General features: G+C 33.3%; 3 protein-coding genes and 1 pseudogene across 4 annotated transcripts; 2 read left to right on the top strand and 2 right to left on the bottom strand.

Annotated features, from left to right (window-relative positions):
* Window positions 1-185: 185 nt before the first annotated feature.
* Window positions 186-2583, bottom strand: LOC142624823 (uncharacterized). Its single transcript, XM_075798567.1, has 3 exons — window positions 1660-2583; window positions 1324-1554; window positions 186-620 (listed from the first exon to the last, which is right to left on the bottom strand). The coding sequence occupies exons 1-3, from the start codon at window positions 2581-2583 to the stop codon at window positions 186-188; spliced, it is 1590 nt and encodes a 529-aa protein (XP_075654682.1).
* Window positions 2584-7524: 4941 nt separating this feature from the next.
* Window positions 7525-8418, bottom strand: LOC142624822 (uncharacterized). The gene is made up of 2 exons (XM_075798565.1): window positions 7986-8418; window positions 7525-7883 (listed from the first exon to the last, which is right to left on the bottom strand). The coding sequence occupies exons 1-2, from the start codon at window positions 8416-8418 to the stop codon at window positions 7525-7527; spliced, it is 792 nt and encodes a 263-aa protein (XP_075654680.1).
* A 259-nt stretch (window positions 8419-8677) lies between these two features.
* LOC142624821 (peroxidase 3-like) lies at window positions 8678-10071 on the top strand (annotated as a pseudogene).
* A 9434-nt stretch (window positions 10072-19505) lies between these two features.
* On the top strand, window positions 19506-22032 carry LOC142624623 (peroxidase 24-like). 2 transcript variants are annotated; one of them, XM_075798273.1, is made up of 5 exons: window positions 19506-19561; window positions 19637-19809; window positions 20114-20305; window positions 21079-21244; window positions 21468-22032. In XM_075798273.1, the coding sequence occupies exons 1-5, from the start codon at window positions 19540-19542 to the stop codon at window positions 21872-21874; spliced, it is 960 nt and encodes a 319-aa protein (XP_075654388.1). In that variant the 5' UTR covers window positions 19506-19539; the 3' UTR covers window positions 21875-22032. The 2 variants fall into 2 exon arrangements, with proteins under 2 accessions (XP_075654388.1, XP_075654387.1); XM_075798272.1 differs by lacking the exon at window positions 19506-19561 and having other exon boundaries at window positions 19577-19809.
* The last annotated feature ends 115 nt before the right edge of the window (window positions 22033-22147 follow it).

Below are 22147 nucleotides of genomic sequence, written 5' to 3'. Positions count from 1 at the left end.
GAATAGAGGTAATAAGAGAACAAAAATGTGCATAGGAAAAAGATAGATGTGAATTGTTAAGATAATCAGAGAGAGGATATTTGGTAGATATTGAGGGAGTACCTGAGTTGCTGATTAGATTGTACTGGGAAAGCTCATTAGACATGATGGTGCTGCACTTGTAGTCTTGCAAGTAGGAAGGGAGTTTAGTAGGCTGAGAAGATCTTCTTAAGGAAGGAAATAGGAGGCCCTTGAGGAATGGGTAAAGAATTATGCTCCACAGAACCTGGTGTAAGTGATTCTGGGATGACAGAATCTGAAATGACAGGAATTGGTAAAGAACCATTGTCTACAGAATCTGGTGGGATGGATTCTGGTGTGTCAAAATCAAATATGACAGGAAGGGCAGTGTCAGACACCTGATTAGGACTAGAAATAGAAGATGGAACATGTAAAGAAGGAGTAATAGGGTCGGAGAACATGGGATCATGTGGAAGAGCCACATTAGGACGGATATGAGGAAGAGAAATAGAATTATGTGGTGAATGGACAGAAGTAATGAAAGGGAAAACAGTTTCATGAAAAGAAACATCCCTAGAAATGAAAATCTGCTTTGTGATCAAGTTTAACAACTTGTAACCCTTAACACCAAAAGGGTAACTAAGAAAAACACATGGAATTGATCTAGGGGAGAACTTAGACCTATTGTGAGCAAGTGTGGAAGCAAAGCAAAGACAACCAAAAACTCTTAAGTGATGATAAGAAGGAACCTTGCCTTAAAGCTTCACAAAAGGGGTTTTATGGTCTAAAACAACACTAGGCAGCCTATTTATTATGTAAACAGCTGACAAAACACAATGCCCCCAATAACAAAGTGGTATGTTAGACTGAAACTTCAATGCCCTTGCAATGTTTAGGATATGTTGATGCTTTCTTTCCACTATAAGCATTTTGTTGTGGAGTAGCAACACAAGAATGTTGATGAACAATCCCATGTTGAGCATAAAAATCTTTTAGGAAAAATTCTTAGGCATTATCAGTTCTAATCACTTTGATATTGGTTTGAAATTGAGTGAGGATCATTTGGTAAAATGAAATCAGCAAAGGCCTAGTTTCTGTTTTAGATTTCATAAGGTAAACCCCATGTAGGTCTTGTAGCATCATCTACTATAGTAAGAAAAATCTAAAACCATCATGAGTGGCTTTAGCAAAGGGTCCCCATACATCACAGTAAATTAAGTCAAAAGCATGATCAGATAAGTGATTAGAGTTGGGAAAAGGCAATCTTTTATGCTTTGCAATTGGACAAACAACACAATCTTTATTTGAATGAAAGAAAGGTACATCAGATATACAATGTTGAAGTTTTGCATTGGAAACATGTCCTAATCTAAGATGCCACAAGTAAGGTTTAGTGACAATAGGAACATGTAAGACAGAATGAGCAAAAGATTGCACGACTGACTCTAAGACAGTGGAAGGTTCGGATATAGACTTGCAATTTGTTGAAGCTTGCAGCAAGTATAGATTATTATGAAGCTTTCCCAATCCAATCATTTTCCAGCAAGTAAGGTCCTGTATGAAACAATAATTTGAGAGGAAAACCAAGCAACATGACAAAGACTTGGTTAATTTGCTCACTGAAATCAGATTGAAAGAAAATGCAGGAACACAAATTACATCCTCAAGAATTAAAGATGCTGTGACCTGAACTGTGCCTATGTGTGTGGCAAGGACCTTTTCACCATTAGGAAAATGCACAAAAGAAGATATGGAACTAGTGATCTTAGTATACAATGAAATTGAATGAATATAATGGTCAATAGCCCCTATATCAAGAACCCAAGTTTCTTCATTGTAAGCTATTTTGTTTGAAGGATTTTCAGTAAAGATTGAATTCTTCAAACTAAGGCAAGCGGAATCCAAGAAAGAAGCACAAGAAATACCTGATAAAGCTGAATTTGCTGAGTGAATGGCATCAGTGGTAGCAGAAGATGATGCATGAGAGCTCAATAAAGATAGCAGCTGCTGGCATTGTTCAATTGTGAAAGGGAAAGATCCTGATTGTGATGCAGCCTCAAAATGACCAGGCTCACCATCAAGACTCACTTGATTAGCCATAGATGCCTTACCCTTTTCTTTAAACCCTGGTGGAAAACCAATCAACTTGTAGCACTTTTCCATGAAATGACCAGCTTTGCCACAATGGCTGCATATAGGTCTGCCCTTTCCCTTTGTGTTCTTCCCAACCTGATTGAACCCTTGAGTCTTGACTGCAAGAGCAGTTGAATCAACTGAAGGTCCTCCTCCATTGAAACCCAAAGCCCTCTGTCTTTCTTCTTGTATCACTAAAGAGAAAGCTTTGTCAATTGAAGGACTTGGTTCCATCATCAAAATCTGAGTTCTAACTTGTGAATAAACTTCATTCAAGCCATTAAAGAACTGCATCAAAGAATCTTGATGATGAAAAGATGTGATCTTGTCATTCACACCACAAACACATTTACCACAAGAACAACATGGTAAAGGCCTAAGATTAAGCAATTGATCCCAAGAAGCTTGGAGATCAGTGAAGAAAGTAGTCACTGTTGCATCTCCTTGCATGATTGTTGAAATCTATTTTTGCAATTGTGAAATCCGTGGACCATTGGCTTGCAAGAAAAAATTCCTGAGTGAATTCCAAACCTCCATTGCAGTGTTTCTGTAAATGACACTTCTAGAGATGTGAGGAGAGACTAAGTTCAATATTCATGAAGAAATCATGGAATTGTTCTTTAACCAAGCAATGTTTTCCAGATGAGTAATTGCCATGGAAGTTGTTATAGAGTCATTCACAAAACCTAGCTTGCTCTTCGAATCCAATGCCATACTCATAGCCCTTGCCCAATTTGGGTAATTGTTTTTTGTCAAGAGTTGTGTGACAAGAATTGCACCTGGTGACTCTCCATGATGTAAGAAAAATGGACTTCTCAGATCCTCCATTGGAGAAAGCTCACGATGAGCAATGGATGGAGAAGATGAAGTTTGCGAAGTCTGATCTTGATTCACCATTGATAGAAATACAAAGCTCTAATACCATATAAGAAAAACAAAGAGCTAGGGAGAGAGAAGACAAGCTAGAGAGAAAGGATTGAAGAGAGAATTTCTATAATTGTATTGATAAATCAAAATGAATGTACGACAATGTATTTATACTAAAAACTAACACAGGAAAGAGAATAACTAACTCTAACTAACTCTCCACACTATACGGATCCAACTGTACAACCAATCACAATATTACACGTGTTTAAGTATATATCTGTCATGTAATCTAAGCCTAAACTACAAGTCGTATACCATCTCAGTCGTTTAGCAAGCTGTATCAGTTTTCTTCCAATACTCTGTTTCATTACTCTGCCTCTCTGCCTAAGCTAACTCCTTTACATATACTTCAGTTTAATTGACTTGAATCACTTGCATCTGTTTTCTTCTTCTGTTTCTTATCACCGGCATCTGTTTTCTTCATCTATTTCTTATCAGTGCAAGTTACCTAAAGTCAAAAACCTCAAAGGGAATATGTGAGTTGGCTTCCATTATACAAGTTTAGAAACTACAGATGCCATTAGGACTAAATTGTTTCAAGTTAATTTGGTTTTGTCAAGCAATTTCAAAGCATGCTTTTATGTAGTATCTTGCCATTAAATTACAACTAACAGATAAATAAAAAAAAGGCTCTCAACTAGAAGCAAAGACCATCCTTTTATTTTTCTCGTGCTCTTTTGCAAAAAGAATATGGCAAGAGGTGTAGCAAAAGTGCCAGATAAATAGTGCTACTAACGACGTGAACAACGAATTAAACTAGGCACTTGGCAGTCACTAGATTGAAAAGCAAAGGCCTGAAGTTAATATTTTTCTTGCTCGCTTTGGTACATATTGTTGGCTTTATAAAGCCTTGACTTAAAATTCAACAAAGTACTCAGAAGAAAGAGTGGAATGAAAAATTTTATTAAACTACTTCAAACTCACAAACAAAAAGATTAGGCTACTACCTTGAGAGCTCACTACAACTTTTTCTCTCACACACTTTCACATCATATATCTATCCCCTTTTATAGGGTGAAGTTACAAGAACTATCATTATTGTCATGACTCTTTGTTTCATAACAGAAAATTCTAGAATGTAGAAGACTCAAAGACACAGACGTTATGGAATGACAATAGACAAAATAGTTATGAAAAAAAATATATACAAACAGTTATGGAAAAACAAAAGACACAAACTGTTATGAAATATCAAGAGGCACCTTTTGGTTTACCACTTCCAACACTCCCCCTTAAACCAAAAACATTTTCACACCAAGCATTGTCCTCAATCATCTGAATCTATCAACTGGTAAGGTTTTGGTAAAAATGTCTGCTACTTGCTCTTCTATATTGTAATACTGGAGCTTCACAACTTTCTGTTTCACATAATCTCTCAAGAAATGATACTTCATGTCAATATTTTTGTTCTTTCCATGTTGAACTGGATTTTTACAAAGTTCTATGGCAAACTTGTTATCCACATAAATAATTATGGATTCTTCTTGTAGATGATCAAATTCTTTTAATAAATTCTTCAACCCTATTGCTTCACAAACAGAAGAGGATGCTGCCACATATTCAGCTTCACATGTTGACAAAGCTACAATACTCTGCTTTTTGGACATCCAAGTGAAAGCTATTGATCCAAGATAGAAAACGTATCCAATAGCGTTTTTCCTTTCATCTTGATCACCTCCCTAATCACTATCTGAATATCCATATAATGCAGCATCATTATTATATGAATATAAAAGACCAAAATCCATGGTACCTCTTATATATCTTAGGATCCTCTTTGCTCCAAGCCAATGAGATTCCTTTGGTTTCTCCATATATGTGCTCAAAAGACCAACACTATAAACAAGGTCTGGCCTTGTGATTGAGAGGTACCTTAAACTTCCAATCAAACTCCTAAATAGAAGTGGATCTATAATTTTCCCTTCTCCTTCTCTTGTCAATTTTAGATCCACTGCAATAGGTGTATTGATAGCATTGCAATTTTTCATATTAAATTTGTCAAGTAATTCCTTTGCACATTTTTTTTTTTGACATATGGAAATGTCATCTGGTTGCTATCGTACCTTAATCCCAAGGAAAAATGACATAAGTCCAAAGTCGATCATCTCGAATTCCTTAAACATAGCTTGTTTAAACTCATGGAACATTTGTTGACTGTTTCATGTGAATAACCAATCATCAACATAAAGGCAAGTTAAAAGAATTTCACCATGGGCATTCTTCTTGATGTAGACTGCATGCTCATAAGGACACTTGACAAAACCACTTTCTTGAAAATAGCTGTCAATACGAGAATTCCAATCTCGAGGAGCTTACTTTAGCCCATATAAAGCTTTCTTCAAACGATACAACTTGTCTTCTTCTCCTTCAACCACAAAACCTTCAGGCAGCTCTACATACACCTCTTCTTCAAGTATGCCATTTAAGAATGCCAATTTGACATCTAGTTGGTATACTTTCCAACTATGATGTGCTGCAAGAGAAATCAACATCATCTCCGTGTCAAGTGTTGCTACTAGAGCAAAGACTTCTTCATAGTCTACCCCATAATATTTCTTGTAACCTTTAGCTACAAGTCTTGCCTTATAGCGCTCAATTCTCCCATCAGTTGTGTGCTTAATCTTATACACCCATTTGACACCAATGGTTCTTTGACCTGGAGGAAGTCCATGTGTTGTTTTTCTCAATGGCATAAATTTCTTCTTGCATGGCATTCCTCCAACAATTCTCTTTCACAGCTTCTTTGAAAGTAAAAGGCTCATGGTCCACATACAAATTGTCTCTTCAGTTTGTGCATAGATACCTTCTAGGCCTTTCATTTTGATTGGTGTTGGAGATGGAGAAATGCTACCTGGGCTTCAGATTGATGAAGTGCCTGTTGATGATGCATAGTGGTGGGGTGTTGAGAAAGGTCCCTCTGAACCTTCATAATCCACATCTTCTTCTTGCCCTTCTAACTCAAGTGGCATCTCTTTACTTGTGATGTCATCATTCCATCCCTATGACTCTTCTTCACTGAAATGACATCTCTACTCACCACTACTTTTTTGGTAAGTGGATTGTAGAGTTTGTAAGCTTTTGACTCCTCACTATACCCAATGAAGATGCACTTCTCCCCACGATCATCCAACTTCTTTCTCTTAGTCTCAGGCACTTGAGCATATGCAATACACCCAAAAATTCTTAAGTGTGACACACTTGATTTGTAGCCACTCCACACCTCTTGTGGTGTCGTATTCTCAACACTTTTTGAAGGGCATCGATTGAGTAAATAGGCTGTACATGCCACTGCTTCTGCCCAAAAATTCTTTGGCAAACATTTTTCTTTGAGCATGGTCCTTATCATATCAAGGATCATTCGGTTTTTCCTCTCTACAATGCCATTTTGCTGCAGTGTGTATGCAGTTGTAAACTATTGCTTGATGCCATTTTTGCTGCAATAATCTCAAAATTCATTTGAGGTGTACTCACCACCTCTGTCAGATCTAAGTATTCTGATCTTACAACCACTTTCCACTTCAACATGTGCCTTGAAACTTTTGAATATGGTGAAAGCTGCAGATTTTTCTTTGATAAGATAAACCCATAATTTTCTGCTGAAATCATCAATAAAGGAGATGAAATATTTGTTACCTCCAACAGAAATTGGATCAAATGGATCACAAATATCCATGTGCACCAGCTCGAATGGGTTAGGTGCTCCCCATGATCTCCCACTTGGAAAAGGACTTCTTTGTTGCTTGCCAAGAGTGCATATCTCGCATACATATTCTGGCTTTTCAATACTAGGCAATCCGTGCACCATGCTTCATGTGGATAATAGTTTAAGCCCACTGAAATTGAGATACCCAAGGCGAAGATGCTACTTCCATGACTCCTTTTTAACTAGCCCATGGAAACATTTCTCCATTGTTGAGTAAGATGGAGTGGAAACATACGATCGTGACCCATTTGAACTTTTGCAACAAGCCTTCCTTCAACATCCTTCAAAACAAGAGAGAGTTTCTCCATGTGTATAATATACCCCTTTTCTAGGAGTTGCCCAAGACTAAGAATATTGCTCTTCATGTTGGGCACATAGTACATAGTGGCGGTTCTAAGAATTTTTCTCAGGGTGTTCCTTAAGAAGAATAAATTATATAATCTAATAAAAAGAGAATTTCATATATTGACAACAACAACAATAAAAAAACACGCAAATAAATAAAGTTTACAATTGTCTTCTACGAGTTTTCATATTTTGAAATCATTGCATGATAGTCTCATTATCAATGCTACAAGCTACATCTCTTTTAATGTACACAACCAAGCAATCATTCATCCACTAAATGTATAACAAATTATGAAGCAAAATTTAATTTTATTGGCATAAAAAAAAACTGAGGGTGTTCCCAAATTTTTCTTTGAAGGGTAGACAAATAAAATTTTTTAAATTATTATATATATAAAAAAAAATTTAGGTCAGGGTGGTCCTGGGACCACCGTGGCCTTAAGGTGGCGTCGCCCCTGATAGTACACATTGGAGATAAATTGCCAAACACCATTCCTTTGACATATTCTAATTTTTCCTTTACCTTTTACGGGAAATTTGGATGAGTCTCCCAAACGGACATTGCCTTGAATACCTTCAACAAGCTCAACAAAGAGCTCCTTTTTTCCACTCATGTGGTTGCTAGCTCCAGAATCAAGATACCACACCTCTTGCGAATTAATTGCCTCCTCTTGTGCAAAAAGAAGTGTACATTCTTCCTTTTCAACATTTGATGCCTTAATAAGATTAGATTGTTCATTGTACTCCTCAGATTTATTGTACCAACAGTCTGATGCATAGTGTCCAAATTTGTTGCAATTGAAACATTGGACATTTCTATTACCTCCATGTCTGCAAGCAGATCTGCCTCAAAATGGTTCCCTTTCATGACCCTTGCCATAGTTGCTATTGGTATATCCTTTGCGGAAGCCATTAGGCTTCTCCTTTCTTAGAGTCAATTTTGACTCTAATGCTTGCTCAATGACAACAGAGCTGGAATTCTTTTCCATATGCTGCTCAAGCACTTGAAGAGATCCCATTAATTTATCAATTGAGAGAGTCTCCAAATCTTTGGACTCTTCAATAGCCGCCACGACATGCACAAATTTATTTGCAAGAGATCTTAATATTTTCTCCACCGCACGAACATCTTTAATACTCTCTCCATTACTTTTCAAACAATTAACAATTACAAGTAATAGTGAAAAATAATCAAAAATAGTTTCACCATATTTCATGTGAGCAACTTCAAACTTGGCATGAAGAGTTTGCAAACGAACTCTTTTCACACAATCAACATCTTTTATCTTTCTATCTCTCTCCATGAATTACATTCCTCCTTATCATTCATGTCCTAAAATTGCAATATTTAGAAATATAATATTTTTTACAACTGTTGACATTGCTTGTTGTGATTGGCACATAATAAAATATTGTTAGTGGTAGACTCAAATAGAAGTGATATTATCCTAATCATAACATAGGTCATATCAACAACGTTCATAACTAGCATTCATTTCTCAAACCATGAAACACATGCACTATTTTATGTTTACTAGACATTTAAGGTCTTGAATAGTTATAATGTATCAGGGTTGCAATGCCTCTATATTGCTAGACTCTACAGCAAATAACCAGGCTGAGAAGGCAGCAATTCCAAACCTGTCTCTGAGAGGATTCGATGTAATAGATGAGGTGAAGACAGAGTTAGAGATGACCTATCCTGGAGTAGTTTATTGTGCAGATATCGTGGCTTTGGCTGCTAGAGACTCAGTTTCCTACCAAGTAAGTATTGGAAATATTTTAGTGTGACTTGGAAACAAAATAGTAGCATTAGCAGGATGTGTCTGGTCTGAAAAACTATGCCAAGGCAATGAAGTTGATGTTTTTGACCAAATTCCTTCCCATTTCAAATGGAATGGAAATGAAAAGAGTCCCTTTCATGATTAAGATTTTATTTCCAAACATATAACAGCGTATAGAATGTCCTGTTATTTATCATTTTAAATAATGTGACACTAGATATACTTTTAGATTCGTAAAAATTTAATCTGAACAATGAAACTATCTCCTTTCCTAGTTCTACACCTTCACTTGGTTTATGTTACTCTTTCAAGTATAAATACACACACCATTACCAAAATAACACTACCTTTAATGTTCCTACAAATCAATTCTACAAGCAAAATGCAATACCTCAAGCTCTTTCTGTTTCCCTTTTTTTTTTCATCAACATCTTGAATTTAGCATTATAATCAAAGGCCCTCGCCAACATCCCATCACCATTCTTCAATTTCGGTAGCCTAAAACAATCTTTCACCAACAAAGGCCTCACAATTCATGATCTTGTTGTTTTATCAGGTAAAGATTCTATGTGGGGGAAAAGCTTTATATAAGCTTCTAACATGATAACATTGTTTCACTAAATCGAGGTATTTTCCATAAGCATATCGTGTATGTAGATGTAAAAAGCTATGTCCTATTGCTAGTCTCAAGTAATAACAATTTAACTCTTTCAAAATGATATTTTAAGTTGTGTCCAAATGATTAACAAATTAGTTTTGGTTAGGTGGACCTATAATTGGTGTTGGGCATTGCAATTTCTTCAGCAAAAGGCTATACAATTTCACAGCAGGAAAAATGATGCAGATCCTTCTCTAAACTCGACCTATGATGCTTTCTTGAAAACCCAATGCAAAAGCCTCTCAAACAACATAACTATCGTACCAATGGATCCTAGAAGCCCCCTATCCTTTCCCAACAACTACATCAAAAACTTTAAGCTGAATCAAGGTCTTTTCCAATCTGATGCTGCACTTTTAACCAACAATGAAGCTACCAATACTGTCGATAAGCTGCTTGACTCTCAAGATTTTTTCACGGAGTTTGGTCAATCGATGAAGAGGATGGGAGCCATTGATGTGCTCACAAGAAGTTCTGAAGAGATTAGGAAGAAGTGTAATGTGGTTAATTCTTGAGAGTTAGTTGGTTTATAAGTGTGACAAATAAGTTGTATTTTTTTACTTTTTGTGTCATTATGAATAATTTATAAAAATAAGTTCTCTTAAAAATTTGTTCTTTTTTGGGGGGGGGGGGAGGGGGGGATAAATTGAGGATATGCATAAATTAGGAATTAATAAGTCTGTTACATAACATACCAGCTTCATCAAAAGCTACAAGTTTTTCCGCCACAAGCAGTGGTTCCAAAAATAATACAAAAGAGGAGATAATTCCCGATCCAAGTCTTGCCAATGCATCAGCACATTGGTTAGTTTCGCGGTAAACATGATTGTTAGGTTCTAAGACTTTAGGAACTAATGTATTAGAACTTCAATTTGTATATGTTGGCAAACCATGATAAAAACATTTAGTCTAGGTTTAGGTTTGCTCAAAGTTTGGATTGATGTAAAGTTGGAATCGAGTAATTGTAGGAATTACTATTCAAAATCTGCAAGGTTCGATGGATCGAAAGTTAGACTAGATCGATCGGAAGTAAAACTAGATCGATTGAAAGTCATGCATCAGTAATTTTCTGCAGAATTCTCAAACCAGCCTAAGCCCATATGACGTGTAGGGTTAAGTGTTTCACTCCTAATATAAAAAGAAAAACTTTGTTGAGTTGTGTGTTGAATCTTTTGTGAGATCTAAGAGGTGTCTACCTTCATACACACACATAGAGTTATCAAGATCAAGATTCACGTCAAGTGTTAGGACATATGTGGAACTTGTTAGAACATATGTCGTGTAGAATTGGCTAATCATTTGACAAAATGCACTTTACTTGTAATTTGATAAATCTAAGATATGTTTAATACTTCAAGGAACAAGAGTTCAAGTCTAGTATCGAAGCCATGCAAGTCTGTCCAAGAATCAAGTGAAGAAGTATTGTTCATCAAAGCTCAACAGATGTATCTATCGAGATTTAATGTATAATTCTCAACAGCTCTCAACAGAAGTTGTATCTATCGAGAATTACGAAATTTAGATTTCCAGATCTATTTTTCACGCATATCCAAGTTATTTATGTAGGGTTTCTTTTCTCACAACCCTAGACACATATAAGGATTGTTTTAAGGGTCATCTAAGTTGATGCAACTTGATGCAAAGTGATTATTCACTCAAATTGTGAACGGAGACAATTTGTCCTAGTTCATCTTTCTCTTGAAGAAGCTGCTGCGTCTTTGTGCCAAGGGTTTTGTAACGAAGGAGCTTCTTGATCTTTATCGTTTAGATGAACTGAAGAACTTTGCGCCAACATCTTTCTCAAGTTGGTGTGTTAGTCACGTACTGAGATCCGTTCATCTATTGGTTAGTCACGTATTTAGATCCTTGCATTGAAAGGAGAGATTGTCACTACATTGCAAGTCCAATTGTGTATTGGGGTGAGGGTTCAACTGTAGGTTGGTATTAGGTACTAGGATTCCTTTTACTTGTAACCGCTTGTTTTGATAATAGTGGATTCTCGGGAGTGGTGACCTTAAATTCACTCAATGGAGTTTTGCCTCAATAATTTTCCCCATTCGTAAACAAATCACCTGTGTCAAATTTATTTTCTGCTGTATATTAATTTAGTTGATGATTTGTTTGTGCTACCACGCTTATTGCATGTAATTGAATCTAATTAATTCACTTGGCTAATTAATTGATTAATTTACCAAAGGGATCAATACATTCTTGGTCTATCATCAAGAACTTGATGATTGCTTCAGTTGCTGCATAAAGAACTTTCAAGAAGATCTGAAACCTTTGAGAGGTGTCTTAAAGTCACAAATAGGAGAACTTGTAGTTGCTGCAGATCAAAGAAAAAAGTAGCCCGTGGACTCAGAGTTGTCACGTGGTCATGGTAGTATGTTTTCTACAAGAGGTAGCAATAGGATGTTAGTGGTCTAAGTCTTATTGTACAAACTTCAATTCTTTCATAGTTGATCTATTTTTACCTTCAGGATAGCTAGGTTAAATCTTCCCCAGGTTTTTTACCGGTTAGATTTTCCTAGGTCATTAGATCTGTGTATTCTTTATTTTTCATATTATATCTGTTTTACACATATTGGTTTAACCTAGATCTAATTAACAAACTTGTTAATCAACTTGGCTTAATATTATGTTAAACGTATTGTGTTAAGGGGTCTAAAAACTAACAATGATCAATCCACTTATTGAGAATAGCTTTCAATAGGTTCCAAATAGAGGTTCCATTAATAAGTTATGACTTAATCTAATATTCTTTTTTTTATTAATGCATACACAAGTAAATGTATATAATTATGTGGTTTGAATTTTTCTTAACTCAGTATATTAATATCAGAATTCAACCTCCTAATTAAATAAAAGTATGACCGACTCTTCCCCTGTTTAATATAATCATCTATGTCCACGTTGCATTCAATAGTTGGTTTTTTTTAGGGGATCTGGCTAAGTTCATTCCCTTCACCAAGTGAGCTAGTTATGGGAAGGTGGTTGTTTTATTAAAGGAAAATTCGAGTAGTACATTAAATAATACATATTCTAGATAGCACACAAAAAAAAAAAAAAAAAAAAAAAAAGGAAAAGTTAACTAATGTCCTAAGGGTTAGAAAATATTTTTTTCAAACTTTTTATGGGGGAAAAGAAAAAAGTAATTAAAATTTTGACAACTTTTTTTAAATTTCTCATAAATGTGGTATTAAAATTTCCTAAAATGGTTCATTACCAAATACTTTAAGAGCACCCGTTAAGTGGACCCATATACACTTATTCTAGAAATCTAATTGAAGCAAAGAAAAATATATCTATTGACTGTTGGAGCAACAAAATGAAAACTAATCTTCCTGATGGCATCCCATTTTCAAAGCACACATTTGTTAGTCTCCTTGTAATTACTGTGTTCAATTGAATTCTGCTTAAAGGTAATTAGAAATTAGTGTTTGATAGTGTATTTTAAACAACAGTTTTCAGTGTTTAAACAACATTATATGTATTTTCACACACTTTTTCACTCACACTTATTTCCAAAAAATACAAACAATATTACTAGAACAACATTACCAAACGGCCTTAGATCTCCAGAATGGTACTGTATTATTCACTAGTATGGTTTAACTGTTTATTTGCTCAATAACAATAAGTCTCCTTTTTGGTCTAGGCTAATTGAAAGACATTCTTAATTTCTTATAGGATGTGAAATTTTGAATGCTAGGGTATTTGTAATAGTGTTGAACTTGACAATAATTAGTTTTTGTTTTTAATTTTTGCTTCCTACACAATATAAAGGTAAGACTGTAACACCCCAAAATCATAAGTAATAAAAGTCTATTTAATCTGAAAAATCCATAAAAATATTAAATAAAAGGAACCAGCAACCTAAAATCTCAACACCAATGTCAGAGCTTTAATCCACCAAAAATAAAACATCCTCAAAATAATTCTCCTGTACAATGTTTAATACCATAAAAATAATAATAAAATCTTCAGTCCCACAAAATAATTTGTAATTGTTGACTTCCAGGAATCTCTACTCTAATAATCCCTCTAATGTATCTATAAGGGGAAATAAAGGGGGGTGAGATAACTCAATAAGTGGAATTCACTAATATTGGGGCGTGGGAACAACCTTTCAAAAAATAATTCTTATAACAAATTCTTAACTTGTACCTCATCAATATTTTATCATCAAATATTTCATATAAGAAAAATATCTTTATATTGTGAGCCATCATAATATTTATATCAATACCATCATATACACAATTTCCTAGACTTTTCTCGTAGTCAACGTTTACGCCCCGCTGACAAGGTTGTGTTGTCCCCTTTTCTGGAACTGGAACCTCCTTTTCATTCCCTTTCTTAAGGATGGCTCCTTCGGAACCTAAATGTACACTCCTTTGCTAAGGAGTTTCCTTTTTGGATCCTCAATAGTATACTCCCTTACTAAGGAGCTATCAAATATGCACTGTCCCCTTTTCTGGGACCGTCCCTTGCTAAAGACTAGCTGCAGTATGATTGTCCCTTGCTAAGGACTAAATACAATACTGAGCTTTTAATCACGACTTGCCATAAGTTTTCAAAACATATTCAAGATGCTCACAAAAATAATCCATTCATAATTCTCAAAATATAAAAATATTTTCACACATACAAGTTTAAATAAATTTAGGTTGTCCCACAAGTTTTCATAAAATGAATATTCAATGTGCACATCAAGCATTTATAAAATATCAATTTATATATAGAATATCAACATATTTCTTTGATATAAAATAGTTAAATAATCAACACTAGTTGGAAAAACCCCCCAAAATTAGTAAACACCACTTACCTCTTTGTTGCAAAAATAAAAGGAATCAATCACCCTTGAGTCACCAAGAATCAGTAGAATTAGAACCTAGCAACACCAAAAATAGGTCCATCAATACACAAATTTCCCACTAAAATCTTCTCTCTTTTTTTTCATACTTAGACAATATAATCTTAGACAACACTGATATTTCCAAAATTTTACATTTATTTACATAACTCTCCAATTCACTTTCAACTTTAATCTAATTGTTCTGTTCCACTTATTTTTACTATCCATTAATAGGCATGATTGTATTACAACTCTATAAAACTCTAGCAGTTCACTATAGGTCTAGCCATCATATATTCTACTATTCCTTAGAAGCCACATGATATATAAACCTATCTATCAACCTAATATTTATATCTATTAATCAAAAGTAGAGTCACTCATTATAGTTCTATCAAATCAAAAGTAGAAGCCACATATGGCTATACATGCTACTTTTACGTAATCAATTTCAAAGCCTATATGGAGGACCATACGGCTATATATAAACAAGCCCTATTATGTGATTGTTATCATCATGGTCAACTATATATATAAACAAATTCTATTATAATATTGTCATCATCATGGTCGGCTTTCCATTCAATATAGTGATAGGTTTGGATTTTATGAACCCAGAGCCAATTGTTTTACTTGGTACCAAAAGAATAGATGCACAGACCCATGTCTTCCTATAAGCGTGGGGACAAATATTAGCCGTAGAAAATTCTAACTCTCTAAATCTTTCAACTTTCTAAAATTTCAGAAAGACAAACCATACCTAAAAACTGATACACAACCGTAAAGGAGAAAAGAAAAAAGCTCAATCGTGTGTTGCAGCTAAAAATAAAAAAGAACTTTCTTATGTACATATACGTGTAACTTAAAAGGTAAAAGGCTAAAGTTATCAAGGCCCATATTTTTACTTATGCTACCTAACTTGAGCTTCATATCACATAGCATTTATCTTATTTTTAATGTCTTAGGTCCAAGTCAATTTAATCTATTTAATTGTATGCCTCTTTTATAATTTACGTATAATAATTAAATTGGTATCAAAATTATGGGGTGTTACAAGGACTATTCATGGACCATGTGTATTATTTAAACAAGTTATATAATTTATTAAAAATGTCATGTAACTAAAACTACTAATAAATATGGTCTTTTTAACAGTCATGTAGTGGATTGGAAGAAAATTCTTCTAAACTGGTTTAGATGAAAACTTTTCCTATAAAAGTAATATTTGTTTCTTTTTATTTTTTTATTTTTTATGATTCGATAAATAAGAGAGGGGTTTTGAACTCTGGATGTAGTCGCTAACGTGTGTCAAACACTTAATCTACAAGGTTTTCTTGTTAATAGATATTTGCTTTCTAAAGTACTGATTATGCTGACTTGCCAAATTGTTTGGTGCTGTTCTCCACCTCCACAAGGTTTGAAAGCAAAATTAACTTATTTACTGATCATTATTGAGGTTAATACAATGGATTGAGAATCACGTCTTATTTTTGTGTACTTTAATAATTAGCATGATTAATTTTATCAATAGTTTAATAAAATATCATTGACTTTGACATTATTGTAAAATTCTTCTATAACAGAAATCATCACACCAAAAAAATTTGGGATTTGGCAAACAACTCCATGTTCCTTTGACTACATATAATCAAAGTTCCTAGAGACATTTTTTTTAAGGAAAAAAAATATTTATTTATTTAAGCAAACAATTTGATTGCACCAAAAAGTTAGTAGTAGTACACATTCTTAGCTAATCTATTAAACATGGAGGCGTGCGTAACCGTGTAAGCACGAACATGTCTTGAGCATTAAGTAAAAAAATAAATACAAAATAATATTTCCTGACTTAATCATTGGATGATCATTGACCAGCACTACATCGTTGGCCCTTTATAACTTCCTTTTTTTTGCAGGTGTCTATTGTCCACATAAGCTGTTCAACTAATTAATTTAATAATGTATCATAAAAGATAGCAAATTGGGATATGTTTGGGATCCGTTTATTTTGCTGAAATTGAAAATATTTTGATAAAAATACTGTAAATAAAGGTAAATGTTAGTTGAAATGAAATAGTACAGTAAGATTCATGAATAATATTAAAAAGTGTAGTAGGATTCATAAATAATAACAAAAATAAACTGAATAATAAAATAAATTGACAAAAAATAAGCTAGTCAAATAGACACTACGTCTAAAAAGCTTTTCAACAAGGTTAGGTATTGGCTTTAATCTGAAAAGTTGTATGCTTCCTACTATGTCAAAAAAGTTCTTAAAAATATGACACCATCATCGGAGAAATAGTCAAATTGAATGTCATAAAGTTTCATAATATGCATAAGAGAACTCATATTTGTTAATGTCTAATATTATAAAGGGTAAATTTTGCTCGTCAAACTCCAAAAATCACCAATATTAATTTATGTAAATTTGTGTAGTTGCTACATAATCGGGTAAATATACACCGTTACTATTTACATGTAAATATATTTATTAATATTTTTTACTCATATACATAAAGATATTTTGAGAGAGTAATAAATAATTGATAGATAAATAATATTTTAATAAAATGTAGTATAAAATAAATAATATAATACAAGTATTTTAAAAAAGCGATTTTATAAATAAATAAAAAAAATCTTACGTTAAAATTGACAAACATTTTCAATTTTTTATAATGCAAATGATCTTGATGGTTATCATCATTAATCAGTCGTCAAGGAATCCTCCGCTCGTGAATTACATTATCTCTTTGTCTGTAGTTATATTCATCAAACATCTTGTGAAGTTGACATTCTGATGTGCATGTCTAACAGCGTGCCATTTCGGTTATCTTCTGCTGCTTTGACATTAATTTCCATTTGAGCTGACCCAGATAATTAGGTATACAAGTACAACTATGACTACAATGTCATGAAAAAGAGAATATATTGTGTACTTGCGCGGAAGCTGTGTCTGTATATATATATATATATATATATATATATATATATATATATATATATATATATATATATATATTAGGTATACAAGTACAACTATGGCTACAATGTCATGAAAAAGAGGATATATTGTGTACTTGCGTGGAAGCTGTGTGTGTATATATATATAATTTTACTAACTTGTGCTTTAAAAGTATACAATAATATACTATTTTTGAAAAAAAATTTATCAAGAATTGAAAAAATTTTACAATTTTTTTAATTTCTAATAAAACGTTTCTAAAAATAAACGGCTTAATGTGTGCTCTAAGAGCATCTCTCTCTCTCTCTCTCTCTCTCTCTCTCTCTCTCTCTCTCTCTATATATATATATATATATAATGTTTTATGAAAGAGTTATCAAGATAATTAGTCATTTTTTCATTTTTTTATAAAAAGTTTCATCAAATAAGTTATTAATATATGCTCTAAAGATATACAGTTAATAAAACCCAAATAAAAAAAAAATGCAATATATCTTATTTGAGATAGTAGTCTTTGACTAGCCACTAATCTAAGATTCTGTAATTTTTCCCATCATGGAAAAAAGAAAAGGCATGTAGGATATCCCTTGCACAACTAGCAAAGAAACCTCGATGGAGGATGCAACAAATTCGACTAAATTGGCGTTAAATTCAATTTGTTTTCAATTTGTGTCAGCATTTGGTAGGAATAATTAGTTCAAACGGCTCCCATCAGCCAGATTGTTAATTTCATGCAGAAGAAATTAGTGTGTTTATTTCCAAGAATAAAGCAGCATGTGACTAGTTCAATGTTTTTTTTCCTTATTTTCTGTTTTTAAAAACAGTTTTCTATTTTTAAAATTAAAAAACTTGTTTAACAACTCAAAATGGACAGAAAACAAAAATTTTCTTAAAACTTAATTTGTGAAAGAAACTGAAAACATGCAAAAGGCTGTTTTCAGTTTCTAATTTTTAAAAGTTAATGAAAAAATCCATTTAATTTAATAAATCTGTTTTATTTAATGAGTTAGTATTAGAGTTCAAATCCTAGTAACAACATATTTTAATATTTTCTTTTTTTTTCCCTTAAAAAAACTATCTTTTTTAATTTTAACTAACCAAACATGTTTTTTATTTCAAAAATACAATAAAATTGTTTTTTCTTTATATTCTCAAAAACAAGCTTTTAAAAATAGAAAACAAAAACTGTTACCAAACATAACCTCAATTTTTTGTTGTACTGTCATAACACTAACCTACACTACAGTAGGTAAGAACATATGTAATGCTAACAACAGCCAAGTCCTCAAAATTTTAGAATCGGTCATAAGTCATGACTGTCATGAAAAACATGCCACATCTATATCCTACTCTCCGCATGCGTCTTTCTCAATTAAAAAGAATCAGCTGCTTAAGTCATACTTTTTTTTTTTGCTAAAATACAAAACTGACCCTAACTTTCTTCATATTTCATTTCAGTCCTTTAATTTTGCTGTTATTCATTTCAGTCTTCTAATTTTCAAATTTATTCAATTAAGTTCTTTCCACTAACTTTTGTTAAAATTTTTTGAAAAAAAAATTGGAAAATATTTTTTAATCATTAATTGAATGTTTTTTAATTTAAAAATTTTATAAAATTGAAAAATTAACCACAACATATAACAAAAGTTGATAAAAAAACCTTAATTGAATAAACTTGAAAGTTAGAGGACTAAAATGAACAAAAGCAAAGTTAGAGGACTGAAATGAAATCTAAAGAAAATTAGAGAGTCAGTTTTGCATTTTACCATTTTTTTAAGAATTAAAAAGAAAAAAAAAAAAGGTATGACTTAAGTAGCTGATTCTTTTTAATCGAGAAAGACACATGCGGAGAGTAGTATATGGATGTGACATGTTTTTCATGACAGTCATGAAAAACATTGATAATTGAAATTAATATATAAATTGCCCTAACCAATTGACGTTGTTCCCCTAAATAATTTATTTGCTATGTTAGGTAATTTTAACTAAGACAAAGAAAGAAATATATAAAAAGTGGGAAGCCAAGTCAAACAATCTCTCCACTCCCTATCACAAGTCTCAATATCAACTAAAGATTGAACATTATTTAAATTAATTTTACCTTACTTAAATGAAACCATTTACTCGGAGAAAGAAGACCATTACCTCTATTTAAGGATGCAACGCTTGTGTTGGAAAAGTATGTATATACGTAGTAGAGCAAAGAAACAAAGAGAGATGAATACTAATTTGAGTTCCTTCTTTATCTTTATAGCAGTGTTTGGGCTTCTGGGAGCTTGTCATGGACGGTTGAGAATGCATTTTTATGAGGAGAGTTGTCCCCGTGCTGAGGAGATTGTGAAGGAAATCATATGGAACCGTGTGGCAAGCAATTCAACTTTGCCTGCCAAGTTTCTGAGGATGCATTTTCATGATTGTTTCGTCAGGGTAATTCATCTCTCTCCCTTCTTTCTATTTTCATGAATTATGCCCCTCCTTATGATACATATCCTAAAATTACAATAAATCTAAGAATACAACATTTTTTACAACTATGAACATGACTTCTTATAATTGACACATAATAAAAGTATTGCCACTAGTAAATCTTTGTGGAAGTGATATTTTTTTAAATCATAACAGGTCAAGTTAGTTACATTCACAGCTAGCATTCATTTGTCAAACTAGGAAACACATGCATTGTCATATGTTTACCAGACATCTAACGTCTTGAATGGTTATAATGTGTCAGGGTTGTGATGCCTCTGTACTGATAGACTCTACCCCAAATAACTTGGCTGAGAAGGTAGCAATTCCAAACCTATCTCTGGCAGGATTCAACATAATAGATGAGGTGAAAACCGAGCTAGAGAACACCTGCCCTGGAGTAGTTTCTTGTGCAGATATCGTTGCTTTGGCTGCTAGAGACTCAGTTTCCTACCAAGTAAGTACTGAAAATAATAGTGTGACTTGGAAACAAAAGAGTAGCACAAGTGGGAAGTCTTTGGTTTGAAAAACTAGGCCAAGCTGGTGAAGTTGATGTTTTTGACCAAATTCACAATTAAGATTTTATTTCTAATATATCTAACAGTGTATAAAATGTCATGTCATTTAAAATTTTATATAATATGACGCTACATACATACACACACACACATACATACATACATATATATATATATATATATATATATATTTCTGATGTTTATTTAAAGAGTCTGAATTTGATAAGGATGGAGTGTAAAACCCATGTTTTACACCATCCAATAAGTGATTGCCTTGTCAGTATATTACTTAAAATTTAATACATCCTACCACACCAAATAACATCTTAATAAATTCTCAATTTGATTGGATTTATATATTGGTATTAGAATTGATTGGATGTGGTTGTACTTATTCTTAAATATATGATAAGATGATGTGGCATATTAGGATTGGAGGGGTAAAACATGAGTTTTACACTACATCCTTACAGAATTTAATCTCTTATTTAAAATTACGAAACTGATCCATTTCAAATGAAGAGGATGCTTTTCGAGTTTTGCACCAGTTCACCTAATTTATGTTATCTTTTAAGGGAAAATCTACCTTTTTTGTTTCTATAAATTAATTTTGCTAGCAAAATGCTATACCTCAAGCTCTTTCTGTCTCCTTTTTAAAATAACATACTGAATTTAGCATTAGGTAATCAAGTGCTTGTGGAAATGACTGCAGTTTCAGTGGCCAATTTGGGATGTACTTACCGGTAGAAGGGATGGAATCATATCGCGTGAGTCAGAAGCCCTTGCCAACATCCCATCACCATTCTTCAATTTCACCACCCTGAAACAATCTTTTGCTAACAAAAGCCTCTCAGTTCATGATCTTGTTGTTTTATCAGGTAAAGATTCTATAGGGGGGGGGGGGGGGGAAGGTTTATATAATAAGCTTGTAATATGATAACATGGTTTCAATAATTCTGTGTTAACAAAGTATAATTATATGACAAATGTAGATGTAAAATTTAAGCCCTATTGCTAGTAGTCTTAAGTAGTATCAATCTATTTCTTTCAAAATGATATCTTGAGCTATGTCCAAAAGATTTATAAACTAATTTTGGTTAGGTGGACATACAATTGGTGTTGGGCATTGCAAATTCTTCAGCAACAGGCTATACAATTTCACCGGAAAAAATGATGAAGATCCTTCTCTAAACTCAACCTATGCTGCTTTCTTGAAAACCCAATGCAAAAGCCTCTCAAACAACGTAACTATTGTGCCAATGGATCCTGGAAGCCCCCTGTCCTTTGACAACAATTATTTCAACATCTTGAAGCAAAACGAAGGTCTTTTCCAATCTGATGCTGCACTTTTAACCGACAGTGAAGCTACCTACAATGTCAATGAGCTGCTTAACTCTCAGAATTTTTTCACGGAGTTTGCTCAATCGATTATGAGGATGGGAGCCATTCAAGTGCTTACAGGAACTTCGGGAGAGATTAGGAAGAACTGTAGTGTGGTGAATCCTTGAGAGCTAGTTGGTTTATAAGTGTGACAAATGAGTTATTATTCACTTTTTGTGGTATCATGAATAATTTTGTTGATGTACTTTTTATGGACTCGTCGTAAGGCCAAGCAAGATTATCTATCAATAAAAATCTTATCTCACTTTATGTATTTTACTTTATACCATACCAATGTTTATCACATCTCTATAATAAAAAATAAAAAAATGTCTGTCACATCTCTATCATAAAAAATAAAAATTGTCTACCACGTCTCTATCTCTCTCTATAAAGTAATC

Source organism: Castanea sativa, chromosome 2 (assembly GCF_040712315.1).
Source record: "Castanea sativa cultivar Marrone di Chiusa Pesio chromosome 2, ASM4071231v1".
NCBI lineage: Eukaryota > Viridiplantae > Streptophyta > Magnoliopsida > Fagales > Fagaceae > Castanea > Castanea sativa.
The sequence above is the reverse complement of the archived record's forward strand: the minus strand, read 5'-3'. Positions and strand labels throughout refer to the sequence as shown.

Excerpts from the sequence above, each read along its gene's own strand:
- LOC142624823 (XM_075798567.1), bottom strand. The coding sequence starts at position 2,583 with ATGCAAGGAGATGCAACAGTGACTACTTTCTTCACTGATCTCCAAGCT. Across the intron at positions 1,555-1,659 it reads CATCTTTAATTCTTGAGGAT|GACCTTACTTGCTGGAAAAT; the intron begins GTAATTTGTGTT and ends TGTTTCATACAG. Across the intron at positions 621-1,323 it reads TTCAACATTGTATATCTGAT|GGTTACAAGTTGTTAAACTT; the intron begins GTACCTTTCTTT and ends TTTGGTGTTAAG.
- LOC142624822 (XM_075798565.1), bottom strand. The coding sequence starts at position 8,418 with ATGGAGAGAGATAGAAAGATAAAAGATGTTGATTGTGTGAAAAGAGTT. Across the intron at positions 7,884-7,985 it reads CAATAGCAACTATGGCAAGG|ACTGTTGGTACAATAAATCT; the intron begins GTCATGAAAGGG and ends ACTATGCATCAG.
- LOC142624623 (XM_075798272.1), top strand. The coding sequence starts at position 19,600 with ATGAATACTAATTTGAGTTCCTTCTTTATCTTTATAGCAGTGTTTGGG. Across the intron at positions 19,810-20,113 it reads TTCATGATTGTTTCGTCAGG|GGTTGTGATGCCTCTGTACT; the intron begins GTAATTCATCTC and ends ATAATGTGTCAG. Across the intron at positions 20,306-21,078 it reads GAGACTCAGTTTCCTACCAA|TTTCAGTGGCCAATTTGGGA; the intron begins GTAAGTACTGAA and ends AAATGACTGCAG.